Raw genomic sequence first — 26404 nt, 5'->3', positions numbered from 1 at the left:
TAATTATTCCAAACAAAACCATAATTTAAATTTTATTTTATAAATACAGAAGCAAACTGAAAGTGCAAACTCACATCAGTCAGAAACAGTGGCGACGCGTGACTTTTTCTAAAGTGTTACCAAACCAGATGTAAAAAAATCTGATTTAAAAAAATTATTTTGAACCTCAAAAATATAAGTTTTTGTTTTCAATCCTGTGGGATAAAATTAAACAAATCACTATTCTCAAATTATATGTATGTTATTACGTATATGTAACAGGTATAACAATAAATAATAAACAAACTAAACATATTATTCTACCATAAAATTAACTCTTAACTGGTCCGGTACTGTAGCAGTAGCGTAACTGGTCCGGCGTCATCTGCGAAACTACTCTTTTCAAGAAAGCAAAACAACACTCGAAAATAATTTTTTTAATAAGAATAAATGTTGCAAACTTACCTTGATATGTTTATATAAAAGTGAAGGTATTAGATTTGGGCGTTATTTGGGCTAAGAACAAAATATTAAAATAAAACTGAAATCCGCACAAATATTTGTGAAAAAGTACATAGCTTTGTAAAGTAAATAAAAAAATATATAAAAACAACATGAAAAAAAAATGTATTGCTAGGATAGATCTTCAAATGTACACTAAAGAAAAAACTAGGTAAAATAAAAATCGATCAAAAATGTTTGTTTCCAGCATCAGTCAAACTTTACCTATTTTATATGCAATTTTTACGTAGGTAGTGGTTTTACACATCCCAAACAAACAGGCTTTTTGCAACTCAAGCACAGGTATTTTGTCATCCTGCACTTTCTGCAAGGACATAAACTGCAAATCTTGCGCTTTTTCTAAAATAAGAACATCCTCTTGCTCTTCTTGAACTCCAAGTATGAAGACAAAAAAGTGACACAAACGGTCCGGCGTCGTCTGAGGAGCTACTCTCAACCTAACTGTTGCGATAACTTTTTAGGAACTGAGAGAAACTTGTCTCAAATACACCCACTTGTCAAGCTCCAATAGTTTAAGGATTAGATAAAACGACTTGCCTGTGGGCGGTGCCAATTTCCAATAAAAAATAATCAAATTTATTGAATCGTCTGTCAGACGACGCCGGACCAGTTAAGGGTTAACATAAAAGATGCACAAGTAGGAAAAAGGATAGATTTTGAAAAATATTTTTTATTCATATTTTAATTCTTCCACTTTCAGTAATATCATTTTTTTCTTCAAAATTATATATAAAAAAAATATACAAGGAGAATAACTCTTCAAGTAGTTGATCAATTACGCAATACGTAGCAACATTCTTGCATGTTTAAATGCACGCACACTGTAATCTGTAATAGGTACTTACTAAACTAATGTTACCAATCCTCAAAATGGTGACAATACTGATATACACAGCGTGCCCGCGCGCGGTCTCTAACAGAGCCGTCGCGCGTCGCTCCTTCAACATTTTCAGAAACGAGCTAGTCCCGAGCAATAGCGAGGTTTCTCCTGCGTTACCACTGCCAGTATTGGTAACGGCATATAATAACGTGCAATGGATTCACATATAAATATCTCGCCAATATTTTCGGGCGTCTAGTTGGCTATTTACTGAATTAGGTACTATTTTAACAAATATTTATGTTGGTAAAAAATATAAATGGAACTATTTCATAAGTCGTAAAATATTTATTGCAAGATTTTTAACTGTTACCAATGGTAACAGTGGTTACATGGACGCTTCGCCAGTGGTCAGAAACAATTAAGTTTTATCATAATATTTCGTTGAAAAGGTATTTGTAATCATAATATTTTTATAAGAAGTGATCTGGTTGAAGTAGACGCAAACATCATCTATTTTTCACACTTGACTCTTGACATTGAAAGTGGGTGAATGACTTTTTCTGATTACCAAAAATAATGTTCTGACTATGAATATCAAATTACCGATTACGAATACGAATCTCCAAGGATTTTCCTACGTTTTCAAAACGATACAGCCATACACGAAGTATTAAATGAGTTAAAATGTACCTATTATAAAAATATACAAACGTGTTAAAGGAAATACATGATAATTTTTTTTGATGGTAGTAAAAATAAAAGATAAATTGCATTATCCAATTTATTTTTAAGTAAAATATTTATGTTGATATTATTTTTTTTTAATCCCATTTGAAAGAGTCTGGGAAATTTTTTATAAGTTCAAATGGTTGGGTTAAATTGTATATTATTGCAATATGTATATATTAATCTTACGCTATATTATATTTAATAATAATCAATAAATATATAATAATAATAAAATAATAAATAAATATAACAGAGATCTGGTACGGAGATCTGGAAATTTAAATACGAAGGCAATGGAGAATACAAAGTACCCAGACGATACCTAATTATTTCTACTGGAGTCATTCCGAAGAACCTCCTCGAAAGCATAAAAAAGCTGGGTCTAAACGAACGTCTTTACAAGACCATGCAGAAAGCTGTACTACTCGCAACTGCCAGATGTGTACGAAAATTTTTGGGAGATACACCTGCATACCAAGTCACCTAGGGCTCGATAACACGGAAAGAGTTCCATCAGAGCTCATTCCATTTGATACCGTAGGTATCTGGGATGAGTCAATTTTCCCCTTAGAAGGAGTGTGAGCCGTATGGCTAAATCTGGATAATATAATAATTAATAGAATAAAATGGTTTTATTAAAACTTGTGTTTTATTTATATTGATATTGATGTTCTTTCGATAGCACTAATTTTGATCATATTGATATCGAGTATCGAGTCGAGTGGAGTAACGCAAACTAAAGTGCATTGTAAATGCAACATTGTAACCTATTGGATTAAAAAAAAACGAAAACCGGTTTTTGAAAAAACCAGTTTTTTGGCCGGTTATAACCGCCAGGTTAAACCGTAAGCAAAAAAAACCGGTATAACCGAAAACCGGTGTTTTGTCAAAAAGCTCCATCCCTAGTTAGATGGTAGTGGGAGGCCACTGCGGCTACCCACTACCATCTAACCATCCGGTGGTTCGCCAGGCGTCTATCCACCCAAATCAGTCGTGTTTAATATTCCATCCGGGTAGCCCGGCTATGGAGGAAAGCCTAATAAGTGCTGTGTATAAAAGAAGGGCAATTTGGGACCCAGCAGACCCACTATATGACGAAACATAGCTTAAAATATCTGTTTTATTTATTCTTTGCAGTTGAATTAAAAAAAAATCCAGTATTCAAGTCGGGTGAATTTAAAAAAGAATTTGCACCTTTAAGTCGATTTTCTCCACTCTCTGAAAAGTGTAGTTAGTGAGTTTTACCTCTAATGGGACGATATGTTAAAAAACAAACCAAATTTAACGTAACAAATGAAACAAACGATTCCTCAGCAGTCAGTTGGATACTGACTTCTGACTTCATTTCACTCTTTCACTGCGTCCAGGATGCAGCGCTCCTCCACCATCCACCTTTAAAATCCACCTTCCAAGCCACCATCTAGCATCCTGCAGTGCGGTATCGGCTTTATAGTACGAGATCCGACTATAGGTCGATCTGTACCCATCTGCTTTTCGAATGAAACATTTTTTTTTTATTAAATTTCATACATAGACAAATATTTCTAGCATGGTTTGCTTTTCAAAATCGTGTCATAGCTATCTTTAATGGGGGTCGTAAGGGTTGAAATAAATATCTCAATTACAATCTTTTTCACAGTACAATTCATAGATTATTCAAGAAAAAATTCAAGGAAAGATATTGAAAATAAATAAGCCAACGCGCAACGGTGGCAAATTTTTAAAGACACCTCAAAATACAATGAATTTTGCGGTGGACATCAAAACTCATCATTGGATCATGATAAACAAAATATTCAAAAAGATTTTATTAACTTTTGAACTTATCGAGGTAACTCTATTCAGTTTTTTTAATTTTATAGAATTTTGACTTTTTGATGTCACTCAGAAATCAAAACAACGAATTTATTTTGCAAAAAGGCTGAAAATCAACAGAGTTAGTATTGTTAACCAAAATATAAGCATAAATCTAACAATATCTCGACAGCGTTACCTCAATGAACGTCTAAAGAAAATATATACAAAATTCCAGGTGATTTGGTCAAGTAGTTTTTGAGTTACAATGTCTATAGCCTTTGAAAAAACAGGTTTGAGAAAAACCCATTTAAAGTATTGTCAACTTTTATCTTCAATTTCTTTTTTGTCTCCAAATCGTAAAGTGATGCACACCGGAATATGTTTTTGAATTGTGGAGTAATTTACAAAAGAAACTGAGGACAGTGTTGACCGTTTCTCACTACGTTCAAGCGCGCTGGCGCGAACTTGCTTCAAAGCGAGTCGAAGGTAGGGAGGTAGGGAGATAGTGTTGAATATCCTTACCTTCGACTCGCTTTGCAGCACGTTCGTGCCAGCAAGCTTGAACGTATTGAACAACGGTCAACAGCTGTTCTCATTTTCGTTTGTAAATTACTCCGCGATTCAAAAATATATTCCGGAATGCATCATTTTACGATTTGACAGACAAAAAAAATTGAAAATAAAAATTGCCAATACTTTAAACGCTTTTTCCTCAAAACTGCTTTTTTAAAGGCTGTAGACATTGTAACTCAAAAAATACTTGACCGACCCACCTGGAATTTTGTATATATTTTCTTTAGACATTCCTTGAGGTAACGCTGTGGAACTGTTTGTGAAAACTTTTTGTTTAACGTGCCATTGGTCGCTATATGAGATTCTCTCAAGGTTTAAGAATATTGCACACAACTTTTTCCCTGGTACTACACATGCTGGTAAACTACACATGCTGTAGTTCCTTCTAGTCTCCTAATTATCCTTCCTCTACAATCGAATAGACTCGTCTGCTAAGATGGTGGTACAGTTGACTTAGTATGGCCCGATTGTTAAGTCAGTGCAGTTGGGTATTAGTACAAATTTGAAATTTGTATTGAAATATTAAAATTATTATTATTTCTACATCCTTAGATTAAAGTAAAATGTACAAGCGCATCAACAGTCACATTGTTTAAAGCTTTGTGTAATAATAACTTTATTAACTAAATTTAAAATATATTTTGAAAATTCTATTTCGTAAAAACGGCAAAATTTGGATGTGTGAGACAAAATCTTACGCGCGACCACTCGCGTAATAGTCAACCTAGCGACCAATGCAACACCGGGTTAACAATAATAAATATGTTGATCTTCACCCGTCTTTGCAGAAAAATTCGTTGTTTTGACTCCTGAGTGATATCAAAAATTCAAAAGTCGAAAAAATTAAAAAATTCGACAGCGTTACCTGGAAAAACTCATAAGCTAATAAAATCTTTTTGACTTTTTTGTTTATCATGATTCAATGATGAGTTCTGATATCCACCGCAAAATTCATTATATTTTAAGGCGTCTTCAAAACTTTGCCACCGTTGGCTTATTTTTCAATGTTTATTCGTAAATGTTTCCTTGAATAATCTATGAATTGTACTCAATATGCCTATTTCATTTAAAAATAAAATAATTCTACCATACTTTAAAAAAATGTTCTTGAAATATTGATTTCAACCTCTACGGCCCCCTTAAAGATAGCTATGATACGATTTTGATAGGAAACCCATGCTAGAAATATTTGTCTATCTATGAAATTGAATTAAAAAAATGTTTCACCCGAAAAGCAGATGGGTACAGATCGACCTATATTCGGATCTTAGACTATTATGAACCACCCAATTGGCATCTGTGTGCCATAAATTAACCCAGTTTTATCGGCATTGAGTGACATTTTCGTCGTTTTGGGTTTACGCAGAAAATAATATTAGTACAAAGAAAGACTTTTCAAATAAATATATTTCTTGTCTATATCTGAACTTTAAACGAAGCTTCGCAAATTTTAAACACATGTTCTAATGTGTTTTTAAAAGCTTTGTCAATAATATTGTAATTTTGCATTATTCTTGACTGACAATATAGGTAATCAATATCTGTTTTGCGTTTTTAGTGATTATATTTATTATTGTACATACATACACCGAGAAAACATTTTCTTTTCTCCTAAAATACTGATTTTTTGAGCCATCTTTCTTAAAAGTTAACATATTATATTAACTTCAACATACCGGTTCACATATTATAAAGAAACAAGTTTTTTAAACACAACTCAATATTTCTTACAGATGATTTCTTCTACTAAGAAATGTATTAATGGTTACATTTAATTTTCTTATCCTAAAGTTTTTGTTTCTTAAATTGAAAACTACAAATTTTTTGCAGTATAAGAAATATAATGTTAAGTTAATCCATATTTATATTTGTGAACAAAAAATTTTCTTGCCGTCAAATAAATATTTTAAACCACAAGAAATGATTCTTCAGAAATACCCTCTGTAGTAACTGTGGTTATAAAATAAAAACTTTATCATTAATGCCGAAATGTTACTCGCAAAGAGATTTTCTTCCACAAAAGAATTGCGCAGATAAACTATGTATGATTTAATCGCCATACGTCACGTGTTTGTCAAGATGGCGTGATATTAGTTCATGTTCACATATATGGATTTTGGATTTGTTGGTGTTCTTTAAAAATTAACGGATATTTTGAAGGTACGTACATACATATGCTTAACCCTGTTTGGAGGTCTGGGGAATATACTACAAGGTCAAAGATCCGAACATTCCAGTCAAATGTTATATCTGTTCTACTCTATGGATGTGAAACCTGGAAAGTGACAAAATGCCTTACAGACAAATTGCAGGTCTTTGTTAACAAATGTCTACGAAGAATTGTGGGTATTTTCTGGCCAAACACCATCAGAAAAGAAGATCTGCTACACCTGACCCAACAAAATAGGGTACAAAATGAAATAAAACCCAGAAAGTGGAGGTGGATAGGTCACACACTCCGAAAAGATAGTTCCAGTATTGCAAAAACTGCCCTAGAGTGGAATCCCCAAGGAAAAAGAAAAAGAGGTCGCCCAGCACAAACTTGGAGAAGATCCATCATGGACGAGATAAGAAGTCAAGGAAAGTCTTGGAATGAGGTGAAGGCCCTAGCGCAAAATAGAACCCGATGGCGCCTTTTCACTGAAGCTCTATGCTCCACTTAGGAGTTCAAGAACATTATATATATATATATATATATATATATATATATATATATATATATATATATATATATATATATATATATATATATATATATATATATATATATATATATATATATATATAAATTTGGTTATTGGGTTATGCAGCAAATGAAAAAGTGTACTCTTTTAAATTTCTTTAATCTGAGCTTTCGGTTAAGATTTTAACCATCATCAGGGTGCTACAAAGATATTTTTGGTGTAAGATAATATGAAAACATGTATAAAATTTTGTACTTACAAACTTATTGAGGATATTTCAAATATGGTGTAACTAAAATGAGAATCAAACTTAACATGGTCATGTAAATGCTTCAATGGAAAAAACGTAAAATAAAGTAGTAATTTAGTAAAATAAAAGTTAATTAATTTAGCACAACTTCAAAATCAATAAAAGATAAAATGACATTTAGACATGACATGACATTATTTGAAATATCTTACAAAATTTTTTTTTAATATAGATGAACAATTTATTGAAGGACCAATAGGGTCAATGATAAGAATTGAATATTTTTAATTTTTATAAAATATTGTTAGCACTTAGAGGGATCGCAGTGATTGTGACTATAGGCCGACTATACTCAAAGGTAACACGAAACCTAATAGAAAATGATATTAAAGACAAAAAACCCGAAGAACAAGCGGGATATAGGGCCGGACGCTCCAATATGGATATTTTTTTTTACAGAGAAAAACTAGTGCAGAGAAATAGAGAAACCATATAGCTTCAATAGATTTGGAAAAAGCATATGACAGTGTACCGACCTCCTAACTATGGATAGAATGGGTAAATTGAAAATAAATCCAATTCTTATTAACGCCACTCAAAATTATTACGAACAAAAGTTTGCAAGAATTAAAATGGGACAAGAAATCACCTCTCCTTTTCAAACAACAAAGGGACTTGAAACAAGGCTGCTGTATGTCACCTACCTTTTTAAAAAATTTATTTGGACAGATTCTTAGTGAAATGGGTAAAAAAATTGTAGAAACATGGGAATAAAGATGGAAGAAAACACGTTATATACGACGATCTCAGTTATATGGTAAGAAAACTGCAAGAAGAATATGAGGTGGCAGGTCTAAACATGAATATGACAAAATATGAATATCTCTATATGTAACAGATGAAATATGTGACCTAGTCTTGGAAGACGACAAAATCAAAGGCGTGCATCCTGCAAATATTTGGGGGTCATTTTCAACAAGAAGGGAAATAGCGCAGATGAAATCAGGGAAAGAATTAACAGGGCAGAGCAGTAACTCGTGCCTTAAGCTATCTTCTCTGTGGCAAAAAATTTTTGACAAGAAACCAATACATTTACGGAAGTATAGTCCAAAGTATTACATTTTACTGTTCGGGAGTATGGGACGTCGTCAAAGGTAATAGAAACAAACTTATGACGACAGAAATGGATTATCTGATATGAAGCTGCGGTAGATCAAAACTGGAGTTAGTTAAAAACGAACAAATAAAAACGAAATGAAAGTGGAGCGAAATATCAATGATGACATAGAACAAAAACATTATCTGGTTCGGACATGTTAAAATAATGCCAGAGTACAGATGGTCTAGAAGAGTATTGGAATGGATACCTTCTGAAAGAAGAAAGAGAGGACGGCCACGGAAAAGTTGGCAAAACGAAATTGATGGAGCAATGGTGGCAAGAGACTTAGAAGAGGCAACTGCATATGACAGAAGAAGATGGAAATTGAGGGTGGAGAAGCGGCGATAGCTGTAATCAATCCGTTATATATGTATATAAATAATTGTTGTAATTATAACTTACGGTTAAATTTAAAAGGAGTAAAATTATTAATTAAAGTTAATTAAATTTTTTTAAATGATTAATACAAAAATTAATATATTATGTTGTTGACAGGTTAGAGTATCTAGAAAAGGAGTTAGGAGATAACTCACGATTATCTAAAAAGAGTAAATAAGAAAACATTTCATTTAAGTGGCCTATATCAGTACGATGATTCATTGAATTTGGATTTTTATTTATGTGAACCATTTCCAAAAAGAGCCTCTTTGTAGTATGTGACTCACGATCCAATATCTGCACGTCATTGTAATCAATTTGATGACCATTATTGAAAACATGTTCACCCAATTGGAAATGGTTCACATAAATAAAAATCCAAATTCAATGAATCATCGTACTGATATAGGCCACTTAAATGAAATGTTTTCTTATTTACTCTTTTTAGATAATCGTGAGTTATCTCCTAACTCCTTTTCTAGATACTCTAACCTGTCAACAACATAATATATTAATTTTTGTATTAATCATTTAAAAAAATTTAATTAACTTTAATTAATAATTTTACTCCTGTTAAATTTAACCGTAAGTTATAATTACTCCGCCTCCGGTAAGTGCTGGGTGGATTGAGTAGCTCAGTAAATGCCGGTGCCGGTCCCAAGCCCGGATAAAGGAGGAGGGTTGAGGCGATGGGCTAGCAACTCGTCCCTTGTCAAAAGAAATAAATACTACAAATTTCGACAAAACGCCTCGGAATGCGGACGGATCAAAACAAAGACGACTAATGCAACGGAAAAGGAAAATGATATTGGCTACATGGAATGTGCAAGGACTTAAAACCAAACAAGCAGAAGTATTCAAAGAATTAGCGGAAAGAAAAATAGATGTATGTGTTCTTACCGAAACCAAGAAAAAGGGAAAAGGAAATGAAGAGATAGGAGAGTATATACATATCTTCAGTGGAGTGAGCAAAGATAACAGAGCTAAGAGAGGAGTCTCTATTGCTATTCGAAAAAATCTTAAAAATAATATTAAATCGTGGACTGAAGTAAATGAACAACTGCTGATGCTGGAAATGACAAAGAATGGGCACAATATCGTAATTGTCGGAGTGTATGCCCCAAATGAAGATGCAGATCCAGAAAGTAAAGACGATTTCTACGACAAGATGAATGAAATAATCTCTCAAGTTAAAGATAACTGTGAAATCTATGTACTAGGAGATTTAAACGGCAGAGTAGGTAGAGAAGAAAATAATAGAGTCGTAGGAAGATATGGGGAACAAATAACCAATGACAACGGAATGCGTCTTAGAGATTTTTGTGAAACAATGTCTCTCAAGATTATGAATGGATTTTTTCAACATAGAGACATCCACAAATTTACATGGATACAACCTACTAGGAATCTGCGCTCGATAATCGACTATGTAATTCAACGTCAAACTTCCCAGCTGAAAACCACTGACGTAAGGGTATACCGTGGATCAGAATGTGGATCCGATCATCGTTTACTTATGGCCAACGTGATAGTTAACTATCGCAAAAACAATAATACTCAGGTACAGAATATAGAAAAGGGACAAGAAGTAAGATCTCATAAATATAACCTAGAAAGCTTGAAAGAAGACTCAACGAAATTTCTATATAAATTACGACTGGCCACAAAATTACAAAATGTGGGACGAGAAAATATAACAGCGGAAGAATTATACCAGCAAATTAAAAAATACATTCATGAGGCTGCAAGTGAAGCTTTGGGGTATAAATACAAACATGAAATAAAAAATACAGAATGGTGGTCGGAGAATATGCAAACGTTAGTAAACAAGAAGAAAACTGCTTATCAGAAATGGATGTCAACAAGAAAGGAGGAAGATCACAAGAGATATGCAGCATTAAATCGAGATGTAAAAAGAGAAGTAGTGAAAAGTAAAAATGAGATGTGGGACCGAAAATGCGCAGAAGTGGATAGGTATATGGGTGGAACAAGAGTTGGGCAAGCGTGGAAGGTAATAAAGTCTCTCCAGAGGGAAGGAAAGGAAAAATCTAACATAAAGTTAATAGATCTTAAACAGTGGAAACACCATTATGAGATTTTACTGACAGAAGATAGATGTAAATTCCAAGAGATCGAAATGGAAGATTTAGTCGAACATACACAAATAGTTGAGATAACAACCGGAGAGTTAAGCGAAGCCCTCAAAAGATCTAAAAACGGTAAAGCAGCAGGACCTGGAGACATCCCAATTGAGTTGGTAAAGTACGGACCAAACATATTACATGAGATGTTGGTTCAATTATTTAATAAATGCTTAAAAGGACAAAATATCCCTGATGATTGGAATGTTGGATACATCAGCTCAGTATTCAAGAAAGGGGATAAACGCATATGCTCTAATTATAGAGGAATAACTGTTACCAGCTCAGTAGGGAGGTTGTACGGTCGAATAATAAAGAAAAGAATAGAATCAGAATACGAAGACATGGAAGAACAAAGTGGATTTCGTGCAGGAAGATCGTGCACTGATAATATATTCGTTCTGCAGCAGGTAATAGAAAAACGGAAGGCAAGGAATCTATCTACCCACCTATTGTTTGTAGATTTGGAGAAGGCATACGATACGGTACCTTTGAAAAAACTGTTTCAAACATTGACGAAGGTAGGTCTCAGTAGAGAGTATGTGGATGCTATCGCAAATATATACAAAAATGCAAGAAGTGTCGTTAAAGAAGGAAACTTTATATCTGACTCATTCCCTATATCAAAGGGACTTAAACAAGGATGTTGTCTGTCTCCGACTTTATTTAAAATATATATTCAATCATCGCTAGAGCAGTGGAGGAAACAAGTATCCGGAATGGGAATAGACATAGGCGGTGGTAAATGTCTAACAACTTTGTTTTTTGCAGATGATCAGGTAGTCGTAGCGAATGATGAGGAAGACATGGACTACATGTTTAGAAAACTAAAGAAAGAATATGAAAAATGGGGCCTCAATATGAATATGTCAAAGACAGAGTATCTTAAAATAGGGGATGATGAAGAAGATCCAGAGTTAGAAATTAGAACCACGAAAAGATGTAATGAATATAAATATCTCGGATCTATAATATCTAAAGAAGGCACTACCAAAAGAGACATCGAAAAGAGAACGCAGCAGGGCAAAAAAGCGGTAAACATTCTGAGCTCTCTACTGTGGTCTAAAGATATAAGGCAAGAAACGAAATTGACAATCTATCGTACCTTGGTAGAGCCTATTATGACTTATGGGGCAGAAGTTTGGCAGATGACAAAAAAAGATAGGAAAAGAATAGAAGTAGTAGAAATGGATTATCTAAGGAGAGCGTGTGGTATATCTAAAAAAGATCACATCAGGAATGAAGATATTAGAAGGAGGACACATACTGTATATTCCAGTGTAGATAAAATTGAAACTAGACAACTAGTGTGGTATGGTCACGTGAAACGAATGAATGAAGATAGATGGCCAAAGAAAGCTTTAAATTACATACCACACCAAAGAAGAAGAAGGGGAAGACCTTCAGTTGCCTGGGAAGAAAATGTACGGCACATCATGAAAGATAGAGCCATCAAAGAAGACGAATGGATGGACAGAAAACGATGGCGGTCGAAATGCGAGAAGCGGCAGAGGCTGTAGGAACCTCGCTGATAGAGAGTTATAATTACAACAATTATTTATATACATATATAACGGATTGATTACAGCTATCGCCGCTTCTCCACCCTCAATTTCCATCTTCTTCTGTCATATGCAGTTGCCTCTTCTAAGTCTCTTGCCACCATTGCTCCATCAATTTCGTTTTGCCAACTTTTCCGTGGCCGTCCTCTCTTTCTTCTTTCAGAAGGTATCCATTCCAATACTCTTCTAGACCATCTGTACTCTGGCATTATTTTAACATGTCCGAACCAGATAATGTTTTCGTTCTATGTCATCATTGATATTTCGCTCCACTTTCATTTCGTTTTTATTTGTTCGTTTTTAACTAACTCCAGTTTTGATCTACCGCAGCTTCATATCAGATAATCTATTTCTGTCGTCATAAGTTTGTTTCTATTACCTTTGACGACGTCCCATACTCCCGAACAGTAAAATGTAATACTTTGGACTATACTTCCGTAAATGTATTGGTTTCTTGTCAAAAATTTTTTGCCACAGAGAAGATAGCTTAAGGCACGAGTTACTGCTCTGCCCTGTTAATTCTTTCCCTGATTTCATCTGCGCTATTTCCCTTCTTGTTGAAAATGACCCCCAAATATTTGCAGGATTCACGCCTTTGATTTTGTCGTCTTCCAAGACCAGGTCACATATTTCATCTGTTACATATAGAGATATTCATATTTTGTCATATTCATGTTTAGACCTGCCACCTCATATTCTTCTTGCAGTTTTCTTACCATATAACTGAGATCGTCGTATATAACGTGTTTTCTTCCATCTTTATTCCCATGTTTCTACAATTTTTTTACCCATTTCACTAAGAATCTGTCCAAATAAATTTTTTAAAAAGGTAGGTGACATACAGCAGCCTTGTTTCAAGTCCCTTTGTTGTTTGAAAAGGAGAGGTCATTTCTTGTCCCATTTTAATTCTTGCAAACTTTTGTTCGTAATAATTTTGAGTGGCGTTAATAAGAATTGGATTTATTTTCAATTTACCCATTCTATCCATAGTTAGGAGGTCGGTACACTGTCATATGCTTTTTCCAAATCTATTGAAGCTATATGGTTTCTCTATTTCTCTGCACTAGTTTTTCTCTGTAAAAAAAAATATCCATATTGGAGCGTCCGGCCCTATATCCCGCTTGTTCTTCGGGTTTTTTGTCTTTAATATCATTTTCTATTAGGTTTCGTGTTACCTTTGAGTATAGTCGGCCTATAGTCACAATCACTGCGATCCCTCTAAGTGCTAACAATATTTTATAAAAATTAAAAATATTCAATTCTTATCATTGACCCTATTGGACCTTCAATAAATTGTTCATCTATATTAAAAAAAATTTTTGTAAGATATTTCAAATAATGTCATGTCATGTCTAAATGTCATTTTATCTTTTATTGATTTTGAAGTTGTGCTAAATTAATTAACTTTTATTTTACTAAATTACTACTTTATTTTACGTTTTTTCCATTGAAGCATTTACATGACCATGTTAAGTTTGATTCTCATTTTAGTTACACCATATTTGAAATATCCTCAATAAGTTTGTAAGTACAAAATTTTATACATGTTTTCATATTATCTTACACCAAAAATATCTTTGTAGCACCCTGATGATGGTTAAAATCTTAACCGAAAGCTCGGATTAAAGAAATTTAAAAGAGTACACTTTTTCATTTGCTGCATAACCCAATAACCAAATTTATATAATTACTGTCAGCAAAGACTCATTGTCTTCTTATATATATATATATATATATATATATATATATATATATATATATATACATACGTATTAGGTATTAAATAAGAGTAATTGAGTAATTTAAGATGTAATAATAATATTGTTGCTTATCCGAATGGTTATAAAAGAAACATAATAGTATCTTTATATGCTTTTTAGGTATAATGATGGACAAATCTGAAATAAAGAAGCTTATTATTCTAACTGGGAAATAAGCCACAATTTAAAGCTATGGGACAGAATGATATAATATATAGCATCAGAACAACATTAAGAAAGGAGCTATAAACCTACTGCGGGGCCTTCCAGAAATGGTAGAACTTTATACATGTAAGTACTTTTTTCTATAATAGGTTTCTTGAATGTATCGTCTTCTATAAAAATATACAATACAACGATATATCAAACATGGCGGGTGCAACGCTGAGGATGTTTTCTGTTCATTTATTTGTGATAAAGAAATCAGTTAGCCTAAAAGAAATATTTTCATGGTTAAGAAACTTTATTGCCGAAAACTGTGAATTAGTTAATATGTATTAAATAACTTGAGATTTTTTTATGGCGTAGACCTGGGTGTCAATTACCCAGTCACAGATGACTTAAGATGTAAACTAATAACACTTTCCCCTAATAAAATGTCTTAATGATTAGGTATGCTCTTTTTTTGGTTGTAAAAATAAAGAAAATTACATATTATGTCTGCTTCAATGTTTTACATTGGTTGTATTTTCCCTCTTGTTTTAGCTAAACAATGTTTATTGTGTGACTTAATATTATACAGATAAATAATTAATTTTTGATTAACAAAAAGAAAAAAATAAACAAAGATGCGTAGGATAAATAATGCCGTGTTTGAACTAAATATGATTGATTATTATTATTATTATTAATAGTTCTAATGTGGGGCCGTGTATTTGTTTTTTTTTTGTATTTCCTAAATTTTTCAAAATAAATATCTATATATCTTTAAAAAAAAATTATTAAGATAAGTTTACTCTTTCTACATAACGATTTTGTTTTGGTGAATTGCTGATATACACAAAGTGCTATTAACAAAAGAAGGAAAAATTGAGGAAGTTGGATTTGCCTCTCCATCTTTTATTGTTGTGTAAAAGCCAATGGTTTAAGAGTGGAGAAAATATTTGTATGTAATAATAACGTTTTATATCTTGTTTTTGTTAATTAATAATGATTTTACCTTAACACAATGATTGATTTCGCCGTATGTAATATCACTTTATTTTCAAGAAATATTAAATTAATTCTAAATATACGATTAGATCTGCGAAATATATTTCTTAACATTAAATATATTAATTATTAATAGTAAGATAATAATATTCCTTACTAAGAAATATTATTGCTCAGAAAGAATAGTTTTGAAATGACAAGAAAATATATTCTTATGACTAATAAAGTCAATTAACATCAAGTGTAATTTCTTTCTTATAAATGGGTTTGAAGTTTGCCAGAAAGTGATAGTTCAATCATGTTTAAGATATATTCCTCTGGCTACAGTAAAATTTACCTACTTGAATTTTTTTTTGAAAATTATATATTACATACAAAGATATATTTCTTAGGCAATATGCCAAGCCGATCTTTCTTAAATATAAATAAAGTTTCTTTATGTCAAGTATTGTTTTCTCTAGGTGTACATACTTACCTTGCATTATTGAGTTATCCTTATAGTATAACTTCACTAATGCCTTCGCCGATTTGAAATACATATCAGGCAGGTACTTTAGGTTGTTAGGTAGACACTTTGTAACTAGTTCTTTAGGTGTTTTACTACATTCTTCCATATTATTTAAATAATCTGACTGTGATGATAAAAATATGGTTTTTCTTTTAAAACAAGAGTCCATATTTACTAATGCAGTCTAAAAATATAAGCAAAATAAAATACTAATATTAAAACTAATATAAAATTTCTAATAACTTTGAATGGATGCAGATATACTAATCTTTTAAAGTGAAGATGATTTACAACCTATGCTGCACCAATTTACTAGGAAATTTAACATGTGAATTTCCCCAAAAAAGATAAATGCATGGTTATAAAAGAAAATCTAATAAGGTGTAAATTAGAGCTAAAGCGTCAAATAATAAAACAAGTCGTGGAGTTTAAATATCAAGGCACTACACTATTTAGCTACGGAAAGCTCGGAACAGAAGTGGAAGATCAGGTGAATAAATCCAACAGAGCCTAAGTTTGCCTGAATGAAACAATATGGAGAAATAAAAACGTTGGAAAAGAAGTGAAAGGCAGAATTTACAAAACAGTATCCGACCAATAATTACATACGCGGAAGAAACACGACCTGATACAAAGAGGACTAAAAGAATGCTAGAAACAGCAGAGATGAAAATACTTCGAAAAATCGATAGTAAGACACTATGGGATAGAGCTAGAAGTGCAGATATATGACGGAGATGCAAGGTGGACAACATTAATAACTGGGTGAAAAACAGAAGAGCAGAATGGAAGGACCACATAAGCCGAATGACAACAAATAGAATAGTAAGAACGGCGAGAGACGGTACCCAATAGGAAAACGATCAGTGGGAAGACCACGAAAAAGTTGGAATGACAACCTACTGGAGGTACATTGAAAAACAGTCAGAGTGATGTCTACACAAAAAGAAGAAAAATAGAAGAAGAAGAAGAAGAAGAAAAGAAGAAGAGGAGGATGCAGATATGTTTATACCTAAGTACATAACAGATACATATAGTCTAGGTAGATTATCAGAGAATAGGCCATTTTTGGGAAAAGTTATTTACCAGCAATTTTATTATTTAATACATTATAAGATATTTATATCTAATTTTCAGATTCAAAGTAATGTTGTTTTCCACGAAGAAAGCATCGTTTTAAATTCTAAATTTAAGGCAAAGTGTTTTTGCAAAGAACAAATGAAAATGGCGATATATATATATATATATATATATATATATATATATATATATATATATATATACATCCTACTATCAATTTGGCATCGATACATTATGCATTTACCATCGATTTGGCATCGTCTTGCAAAGTGGCATCTGTATATCGATGCCACTTTACACTACCTTAATAACTTTATTCCTGTACTTGCTACCAGAAGTCTAATCAGCTCGGTAGTTAGAGATTTGATTCCTTGATGTTACTTTAATATATCAGCTTTCCTTGTTTACCTCTTACTAAGTTATATAAGTTTATTCCATAAAATGTTTGAGTCCAAAATGATCGTACAGTGAAAATATTATATACATTTAGTTCAGTGTTTTACCGTTTTGTCGCTGCCGTTATATACATGAAAACGTATATCCCACTTTCATTATCAATCATTTTGGCATCAGAAATTTGGCATCACTGTTGAATACAATATTATTCACAACGAAAAATAGACAATTTGAGAATGTATATATTATTTTCATAAAGAAATCAGTCTGGCATCATGTTTTATTGTTTTCACCCAATTTTGAAAAAATGTGAAAACTTTGTATTATCCACGTCCGTCTGTCCGTCTGTCTGTAACCACAACTCCTCCGTCAATATACCAGCTAGAATGACAAATGAGGTATCAAATGAAAGCTGATAATCCAAGGATGGTACTAAAGGTGAGATATTTGACCTTGGCGGTCTGTCCGTCGGTCTTTACGACCGCGAATATAACTCCTCCATCATTATACCAGGTAGAATGACAAATGAGGTGTCAAATGAAAGCATATAATCCAAGGATGGTACTAACGGTGAGATATTTGACCTAGGCTGTCTTTCCGTCGGTCCCTCCGACCGCAAATATAACTCCTCCGTCATTATACCAGGTAGAATGACAAATGAGGTGTCAAAAGAAAGCTTATAATACAAGGATGGTACTAAAGGTGAGATATTTGACTTAGGCGGTCTGTGACTCGGTCCCTCCGACCGCGAATATAACTTATCCGTCATTATACCAGGTAGAATGACAAATGAGGTGTCAAATGAAAGCTGATAATCCTAGGATGGTACTAAAGGTGAGATATTTGACCTAGGCTGTCTTTCCGTCGGTCCCTCCGACCGCGAATATAACTCCTCCGTCATTATACCAGGTAGAATGACAAATGAGGTGTCAAAAGAAAGCTTATAATACAAGGATGGTACTAAAGGTGAGATATTTAACTTAGGCGATCTGTGCGCCGGTCCCTCCGACCGCCAATATAACTCCTCCATCATTATACCAGGTAGAATGACAAATGAGGTGTCAAATGAAAGCTTATATTCCAAGGATGGTAATAAAGGTGAGATATTTGACCTAGGCTGTCTTTCCGACGGTCCGTACGACCGGGAATATAACTCCTCCGTCATTATACCATGTAGAATGAGAAATGAGGTGTCAAATGAAGGCTGATATTCCAAGGATGGTACTAAAGGTGAGATATTTGACCTACATGGTCTGTCCGTCGGTCCGTCCGACCGCGAGTATAACTCCTCAATCATTATACCAGGTAGAATGATAAATGAGGTGTCAAATGAAAGCTTATAATCCAAGGATGGTACTAAAGGTGAGATATTTGGCCTAGGCAATTTTTCTGTCGGTCCGTACGACCGCGAATATAACTTCTCCGTCATTATACCAGGTAGAATGACAAATAAGGTGTCAAATGAAAGCTTATATTCCAAGGATGGTAATAAAGGTGAGATATTTGACCCAGGCTGTCTTTCCGTCGGTCCGTACGACCGCGCATATAACCCCTCCGTCGTTATACCAGGTAGAATGACAAATGAGGTGTCAAATGAAAGCTGATAATCCAATGATAGTACTACAGGTGAGCGATTTGACCTAAGCTGTCTTTCCGCCGGTCCGTACGACCGCGACTATAACTTCTGCGTCTTTATACCAAGTAGAATGACAAATGAGGTGTCAAATGAAAGCTGATAATCCAATGATGGTACTACAGGTGAGCGATTTGACCTAAGCTGTCTTTCCGCCGGTCCGTACGACCGCGACTATAACTTCTGCGTCTTTATACCAAGTAGAATGATAAATAAGGTGTCAAATGAAAGCTTATAATCCAAGGATGGTACTAAAAGTGAGATATTTGGCCTAGACAATCTTTCTGTCGGTCCGTACGACCGCGAATATAACTTCTCCGTCATTATACCAAGTAGAACGACAAATAAGGTGTCAAATGTAAGCTGGTAATACAAGGATGGTACTAAAGGTGAGATATTTGACCTAGGCGGTCTGTCGGTGGGTCCGTCCGACCGCGAATGTAACTCCTCTATCATTATACCAGCTATAATAATAAATGAGGTGTCAAATGAAAGCTTATAATCCAAGGATGGTACTAAAGGTGAGATATTTGAGCTGGGTACTCTTTCTGTCGGTCCGTACGACCGCCAATATAACTCCTCCGCCATTATACCGGGTAGAATGACAAATGAGGTGTCAAATAAAAGCTTGTGGGTGAAAACCTAGGACTTACGAAGTCCAATTTAAAAATAGGGCATATCAGAGATATGCCTTAGACATCATAGAAGACAATGACACAGAAAAATCAAACAAGCAATATGTCAAAAGGGCCTTAGTTATGTATCTTCGGTCCTGTTGGTCCAATCGTGATGTATAGCACCTCAAATGATAGGATTTGACAAACAGAATACAATGAGAGAAAAATCAAATACAACCTCATGTCAAAAGGGCCTTAGTCGCGTATCTTCGGTCCTATAAGACCAATCGTGACGTACGGCATCTCAAATAATAGGACTTGACAAATAAAATACAATGACACAGAAAAATCAAATACAGCAACAAGTCAAAAGGGCCCTAGTTATGTATATCTAGTCCTATTGGTCCAATTGTGACGTACAGCAGCTCAAATGGTAGGGTTTAATGAACAGAATACAATGACACAGAAAAATCAAATGCAGCAATATGTCAAAAGGGCCTTATTTACGTATCTTCGCTCCTATTGGTCCAATCGTGGCGTACAGCACCTAAAATAACTGGATTTGACTAATATAATACAATGACGTATGAAAATCAATTACAGCATCATGTCAAAAGGGCCTTAGTCTTGTATCTACGGTTCTATTGGTTCAATCGTGACGTACAGCGTCTGAAATGATGGGATTTAACTGGCAGAATAAGATGGTGTAGACAAATGAAAATGACGGCATGTAATAACACTTTAAAATTGTAGAAATAAAATGGATTAACACACATGGTATGACATATTAGGTGAGAGTATTTAACAAATAGAATACGATTACATACGTCCAGTTTTTGACAAGCGACTTCTCTACATATGATAAACGCGAAAGGGCCCCAACGTTCACTGCTCGACATAGGCCTCCCGTTCACTGCATATACCCACTGCTTTCTGACGCTGTGACTTGAGAGGATAGGATTTAACGAATAGAACGACAAAGAAGACTAAACAAGGCAGCTCACGGGAAAAACACAACTGTCCGTTTTATACTCTACAGGGAAGCATCAAATATTCAACGTAAGAATATATTAGAGTATAACGGTATGATAAATATTTTTCTTCTTTTTTTCATTTAGTGCATTCCGTACGTTTTTTAAACATAATCAGGAGAAGTTGTTGAATTTCTGAAGTCTATAAAAGAATTTCTTAACAAACCTTTTTTTAATTGTGTTATGGATTATTTTTAAGAATGTGTTTAAAAGGCAGTTCGCAGGCTTATTGTTCAATGGTCTTATCACTTTCAAGCGCCTGTCTTTTTTGTAGGACTATTAATTGTTACTTGTGATTTCAACCATTCTAGCGGGGCAATGCCTTTTCTATAACTGAAATGAATATTGTTATCCATTTAATTTTTTTCCTCAATTAATTGAATGCCTCCTACTGGTGTTTGGTCTAAGCTTACCGCTTTTCCCCATTTAAGCTAAACTGCTCGTCAAAAGTTAGGGATATAGAAAATTATGCTCATTTTCATAGCTAATTTTTTCGAGAACAGATTAACGGATTCCACTATTTTTTTTTAATATTTTAGATTTTTCTTTAGTATTTACACAGTTGTGCAAAGGTTTACACAAACTTCTTTTTTGTACTTATACCGAGTGGTAGGTATAAGTAAAGAAAAGAAGTTTGAGTAAACCTCTTGATAGGTATTAGTTACGTATCTTCACTCCCATTGGTCCCAACGTGTCGTACGGCGGCTCAAATCATTGGAATCAGCCAACAGAATACAATGACTAGGGAGCGGATTTATATGCGATCAATTTTGATGAAATATTCGCATATATATGCGGTAAAAAATTACGAAATATGCGCAAGATATGCACAAAAATTCAAAAAAAGCGCATTTCGGGAAACCACAAATTTTCTGTCTTATTTAGTAATCTTATTTATTATTTTTCAAATAAAATCATTTTTTATATATGCAATTTATTCACAGTTTTTACAAAAACTGCTACCAATAGTTACCTATTTAAAATAAAACAAATCACTATAAATATATCTTCGATTATAATTCACTACAATGTGTTTTTCCAAATTCTTTACGAGGAAACATATTCTTTGATCAGACAAAATATTTTTATAACTTGAAAAACTCCTTTCAACATCGATAATTGGTGCGTATTTAAAATAACTTGTTAATTTCCGTTAGAAAATCGTAAAACTTTGGCTAAAGGTGTAAATTCTCTTAACAATAGAGGATTTAAAAAATCACCAGAATTATAGGTAGGTACCTACCCTAATAGCACAAGGACGTCCAATGGACGTCCTTCACGGACTTTAGGGACGTCCATTGGACGTCCGTTTTCGTCCGAGGAACGTCCTTTATACGTCCTATTTTGGTCCAAATGTCGCGCTACCGAACGTCCATTGGACGTCCATCTAATGTCCGAGGGGACATATATTGGATCTTAATCGGACGTAAATTGGACCTTAATCGGACGTCCTAGGGGACGTAAATTGGACCCTAATCGGACGTAAATTGGACCTTAATCGGACGTAAATTGAACCTTAATCGGACGTAAATTGGACCTTAATCGGACGTAAATTGAACCTTAATCGGACGTAAATTGGACTTTAATCGGACGTAAATTGGACCTTAATCGGACGTAAATGGGACCTTAATTGGACGTAAATTGGACCTTAATCGGAGTAAATTGGATCTTAATCGGACGTCTTAGGGGACGTGAATTGGACCTTAACAGGACGTCCAATTTTGGTCCAAATTCCACGTTGCCAAACGCCCAATGGAGGTCCACCTAACGTCCGAAGGGACGTTCGGTGGACGTCAATTGGGCCTTCATAGGACGTCCCAGTTTGGTCCAATGTATTGCTGCCGATCATCCATCTAACGTCCTGGGAGGACGTTCGGTGGACGTCTAGAGACGATATTTATACCTGTGGAGAATGTATTGTGGGAAATAAAAAATATATTTTTTAAGGAACTTATATTACATCTTATATTAATTTACAATTATTGGATATTAGATTATTTACATTAAATTATAATTACATTTCTCCAAGAAATTAACGCACCACCTTAAAAATGGGCTATTTTTGATGTCTCGAATTTCCTAAAGCCATTGTCCCATCTAAGTGATTTTTTTAATAATATTATAGCCTAGGCTATATGGGCTACCTCCATAAGCTTGTCATGCACGGGGAGCTATACTGTAATAATATTATATCACATCGCTGAGGGAACTCTACATTACATATACTTTTCGAATCAAAACTTTTATTCTCTTAATATTATTACTTAAAAAATATATACTACATTCGTCTCGCTAAACTCGAAAAATAACTTATAAACCATAAAAATCTCCAAAAATATAAATGACATAAATGAGAATTGGCACAATTATTATTATGGTTTTAAGTTGATTTTTCGGATTTAACTACAATATTATGCAAAAAATTATGTTATATCGCAGATTTAAAATGGGTTTATCTCGAAAACAGTTATATTAAGTTTAGCGAGATGATTGTAGTACACTTTTTTTAAGTAAAAATATTAAGAGAATAAAAGTAGACTGGTACGCAGTCTGATTTTTGCATAAGAGTTTAATGAAATGGTAACAAATCAATTGGAAGTTCTGTCCGACAAAATACATGGAACGTTTTCGGTAGTCTGATGTTCCAAGTTTTTAACCTGTTCCACAATTAAAACTTCCCCGGTTCCAGTATTCCCGTACATCAAAGTTTGTCCGACTAGACACCGTGAAGCTATTAACAAATTTTCAGCTTGCTGTTAATCAACTTTTTTTATTACGCGGGATCCAGGTCTATAAATGAATACAATAAATAAGTAGGTAGGTACATATTATACACTTATTTATACGAGTACAATTAATAGTAGAGCTGGTTTTTGGAATGTTACAAGCAGCATTTGCATTTCCACAGAGATACTTATGACAGAAATAATAAAATACCGAGACGGACTATTATTATAATAATTTACAATAGGACCCGACGGCCGACGCTATAGGGACAGGTAAAATTTATGACTGAACAATGCACCGAGCATCGATACAAGCAATATGTACCGGTCGAAGGTTATTTTTTATTGTGCCAAATGGACGTATATAGTACCTACCTTTAAAAATCGAATACATAAATTAAAAGATATTTAACAACCATAAAGATTTGTCAAACTCTATCACCGACTTCATGAAAACAAGTATTACTACATTCTTTGATGGTTTTTGCTGTAAATTTTAAAGGATTGACATGAAATTTGGCATACGCATAGCTAACATGCCAAAGAAAAAAAGTGATATTGTGCCAATGTGTGCTATTGCCCTGGGGTGAGTTTCACTCTTTCTCTGGGGTGAAAAACGTTCAAAATAAGTCCGGACTTCGATAAACTGATTAATATTAAGCAACCTTTATTCCATACTTACAAAGTATGTGTACTTACAAATTAGTATGTGAATTTGGGGGGTGAGTTTCACCCCGAGGAGGGGTGATATACAAAATATAGATAGATACACAAAAGATATACAAAAATGTTTCAAAACATCGAAAAAATGTGGTAAAATGCAAATATACATATCATATTATGATAAAATTGCGATTTTGGCGATTTGCCTTTTTGGATAGAATGATGATGATGTTGATTAGGATAAAACTGCGAAGAATTTTTTTATCGAAATATAGTAAAAAATATGAAAAATATACCAAAAAGCTTGAAAAAATATGTAAGTATGTAAGGAAAAACATAAATAATTAAATAAACTTTTGACAACACAACACAAAAGTTTGAAACACTCACTATTTGGATTGGTTGTCCTGGCTTGTGATTTTCTTCTTTGCAGATGACGCTCACGGATCGATGTCAATGTCCAACGGACGTCCGAGCACGGACGTCCAATGGACGTCCAAAGGACGTTCATATTTATTCAACACGTAAGTACGTCCAACGTCGGACGTCCGAAGGACGTTCATTTATAGTCCATCCGCATTAGGACTAAAACTGGACCTATTTTGGGCACACGTACGCTCAACTTCAAAAAGATGCTCTCAATATTCATCTGTAGTAAGGATGCATTGATAAAAATTATATTTTTGCTTATTAGAATTAATCACCAAACTTCTATCATCTTGGTAACGGGAATAATAAAACATTATAAAGTCCACTTTACATCAACAATAATTGAACAAGAAATTGACGACAAGTTATTCAAGGTCAAATTTGGCTTATACAAAACATAATTCTACTTCCAATTTTGCCGTGAATAAACAGAAAATAAAGAAATTTGACAAAATAAAACATATCCAATTGTTCTATTTCATCAAATTCCTTCATTTTCTTTTACAAATCATACATTTTGTACTCGTCAAATTTGGCCTTAAATAACTTAGTCAATTTCTTGTTCAATTTATTGTTGATGTAGAGTGGACATAACGAATAATTTACCGATCAGATTTTCACACTTTACATAAAAACAAAAATATGTATTAGATACTAAACTACATATACAGTTTTGAATTAAATATGATTTATAATCTTTTCCATTTAAACTATTTTATTAACATAATTAAGTTAATATTTTATTAAATAATTTTGCTGTTTAATCCCCTTATTGGTAGAATATGTCCAATATGGACGATTGGAAAAGGTCCGTATTTCGTCCGAGTACGGACGTCCAAAGGACGTTCATATTTATTCCACCCGAAGGACGTCCAACACCGGACGTCCGAAGGACGTACATATTTAGTCCACCCGAAGGACGTCCAACGCCGGACGTCCAAAGGACGTACATATTTAGTCCACCTGAAGGACGTCCAACGCCGGACGTCCAAAGGACGTACATATTTAGTACACCCGAAGTACGTCCAGCGTCGGACGTCCAAAGGACGTCCGTTTATGGTCCATGGACGTTAGGACCAAAAATTGACCTATTTTGGACGTCCAAAGGACGTCGTGTGCTATTAGGGTATTAAATATAACAAAAGTATATAAAATTCGGATTTCCGGGTAAAACATCCTTCGTCATTTTAACATCCTACAATCATTTCATAACGGCGGCGTATTATCCTATAAGTACTTTGTGTAGAGATCGTTTATTTTCTAAGAAAAAATGAAAGGCGGTTAATGAGCTATCTCTCTTGGTTCTCGAATTAATACAGACCACAGCCTGTGCGTGGAAATATTTTGTCGAATTAAAAAATTTAAATTTTGTTTTGGACTAATGAAATAAAACATTTTAGTAGTTCCAAAATGACACAAAATCTAGGCATCGGATAAAAAAGTTTATTTGAAGAAAGTGTATTTTTTTGTTCTTCTTAATGGCGGTACAGGCTCGTTTTTTTAATATTGTATTTAATTACAGAATAATTTTCAAATATTACCTAATATATTTTTCAAATTGGGCTCTGTACCGCCATTCTTTATTATATTACGGATACGTGTGCCAAATATCTTGAAAAAATATTCAAAATTACAGCCGCAATCTTGGAACGCGTTTTGGCTACCTGTTGATCGCTACTGTATCACCTTAAACAATTTTTTAAACAAATTCACAAAAATAATTTTTTCATTACGAACGATTTTTTAGATAAGTTGGGTTATTCTGAGCAAAAAAGGTATCTTGAGATTTTTCTCTAAAATTGATTTTTGTCG

The 26404-nt window shown here is 33.7% G+C and overlaps 1 protein-coding gene across 1 annotated transcript in view; it reads right to left on the bottom strand.

Moving 5' to 3' along the window:
* Positions 1 to 26404, bottom strand: part of LOC126879762 (uncharacterized) — a 118385-nt gene that overhangs the window by 13415 nt on the left and 78566 nt on the right. The window contains exon 4 of the mRNA XM_050643014.1: positions 15985 to 16201. Coding sequence (XP_050498971.1) covers positions 15985 to 16201 — 217 coding nt within the window. The remainder of the gene's footprint in view (positions 1 to 15984; positions 16202 to 26404) is intronic.

Source organism: Diabrotica virgifera, chromosome 2 (assembly GCF_917563875.1).
Source record: "Diabrotica virgifera virgifera chromosome 2, PGI_DIABVI_V3a".
Lineage (NCBI taxonomy): Eukaryota > Metazoa > Arthropoda > Insecta > Coleoptera > Chrysomelidae > Diabrotica > Diabrotica virgifera.
Note: the sequence above shows the minus strand (reverse complement) of the source record. Positions and strands in the feature narration are given on the sequence as shown.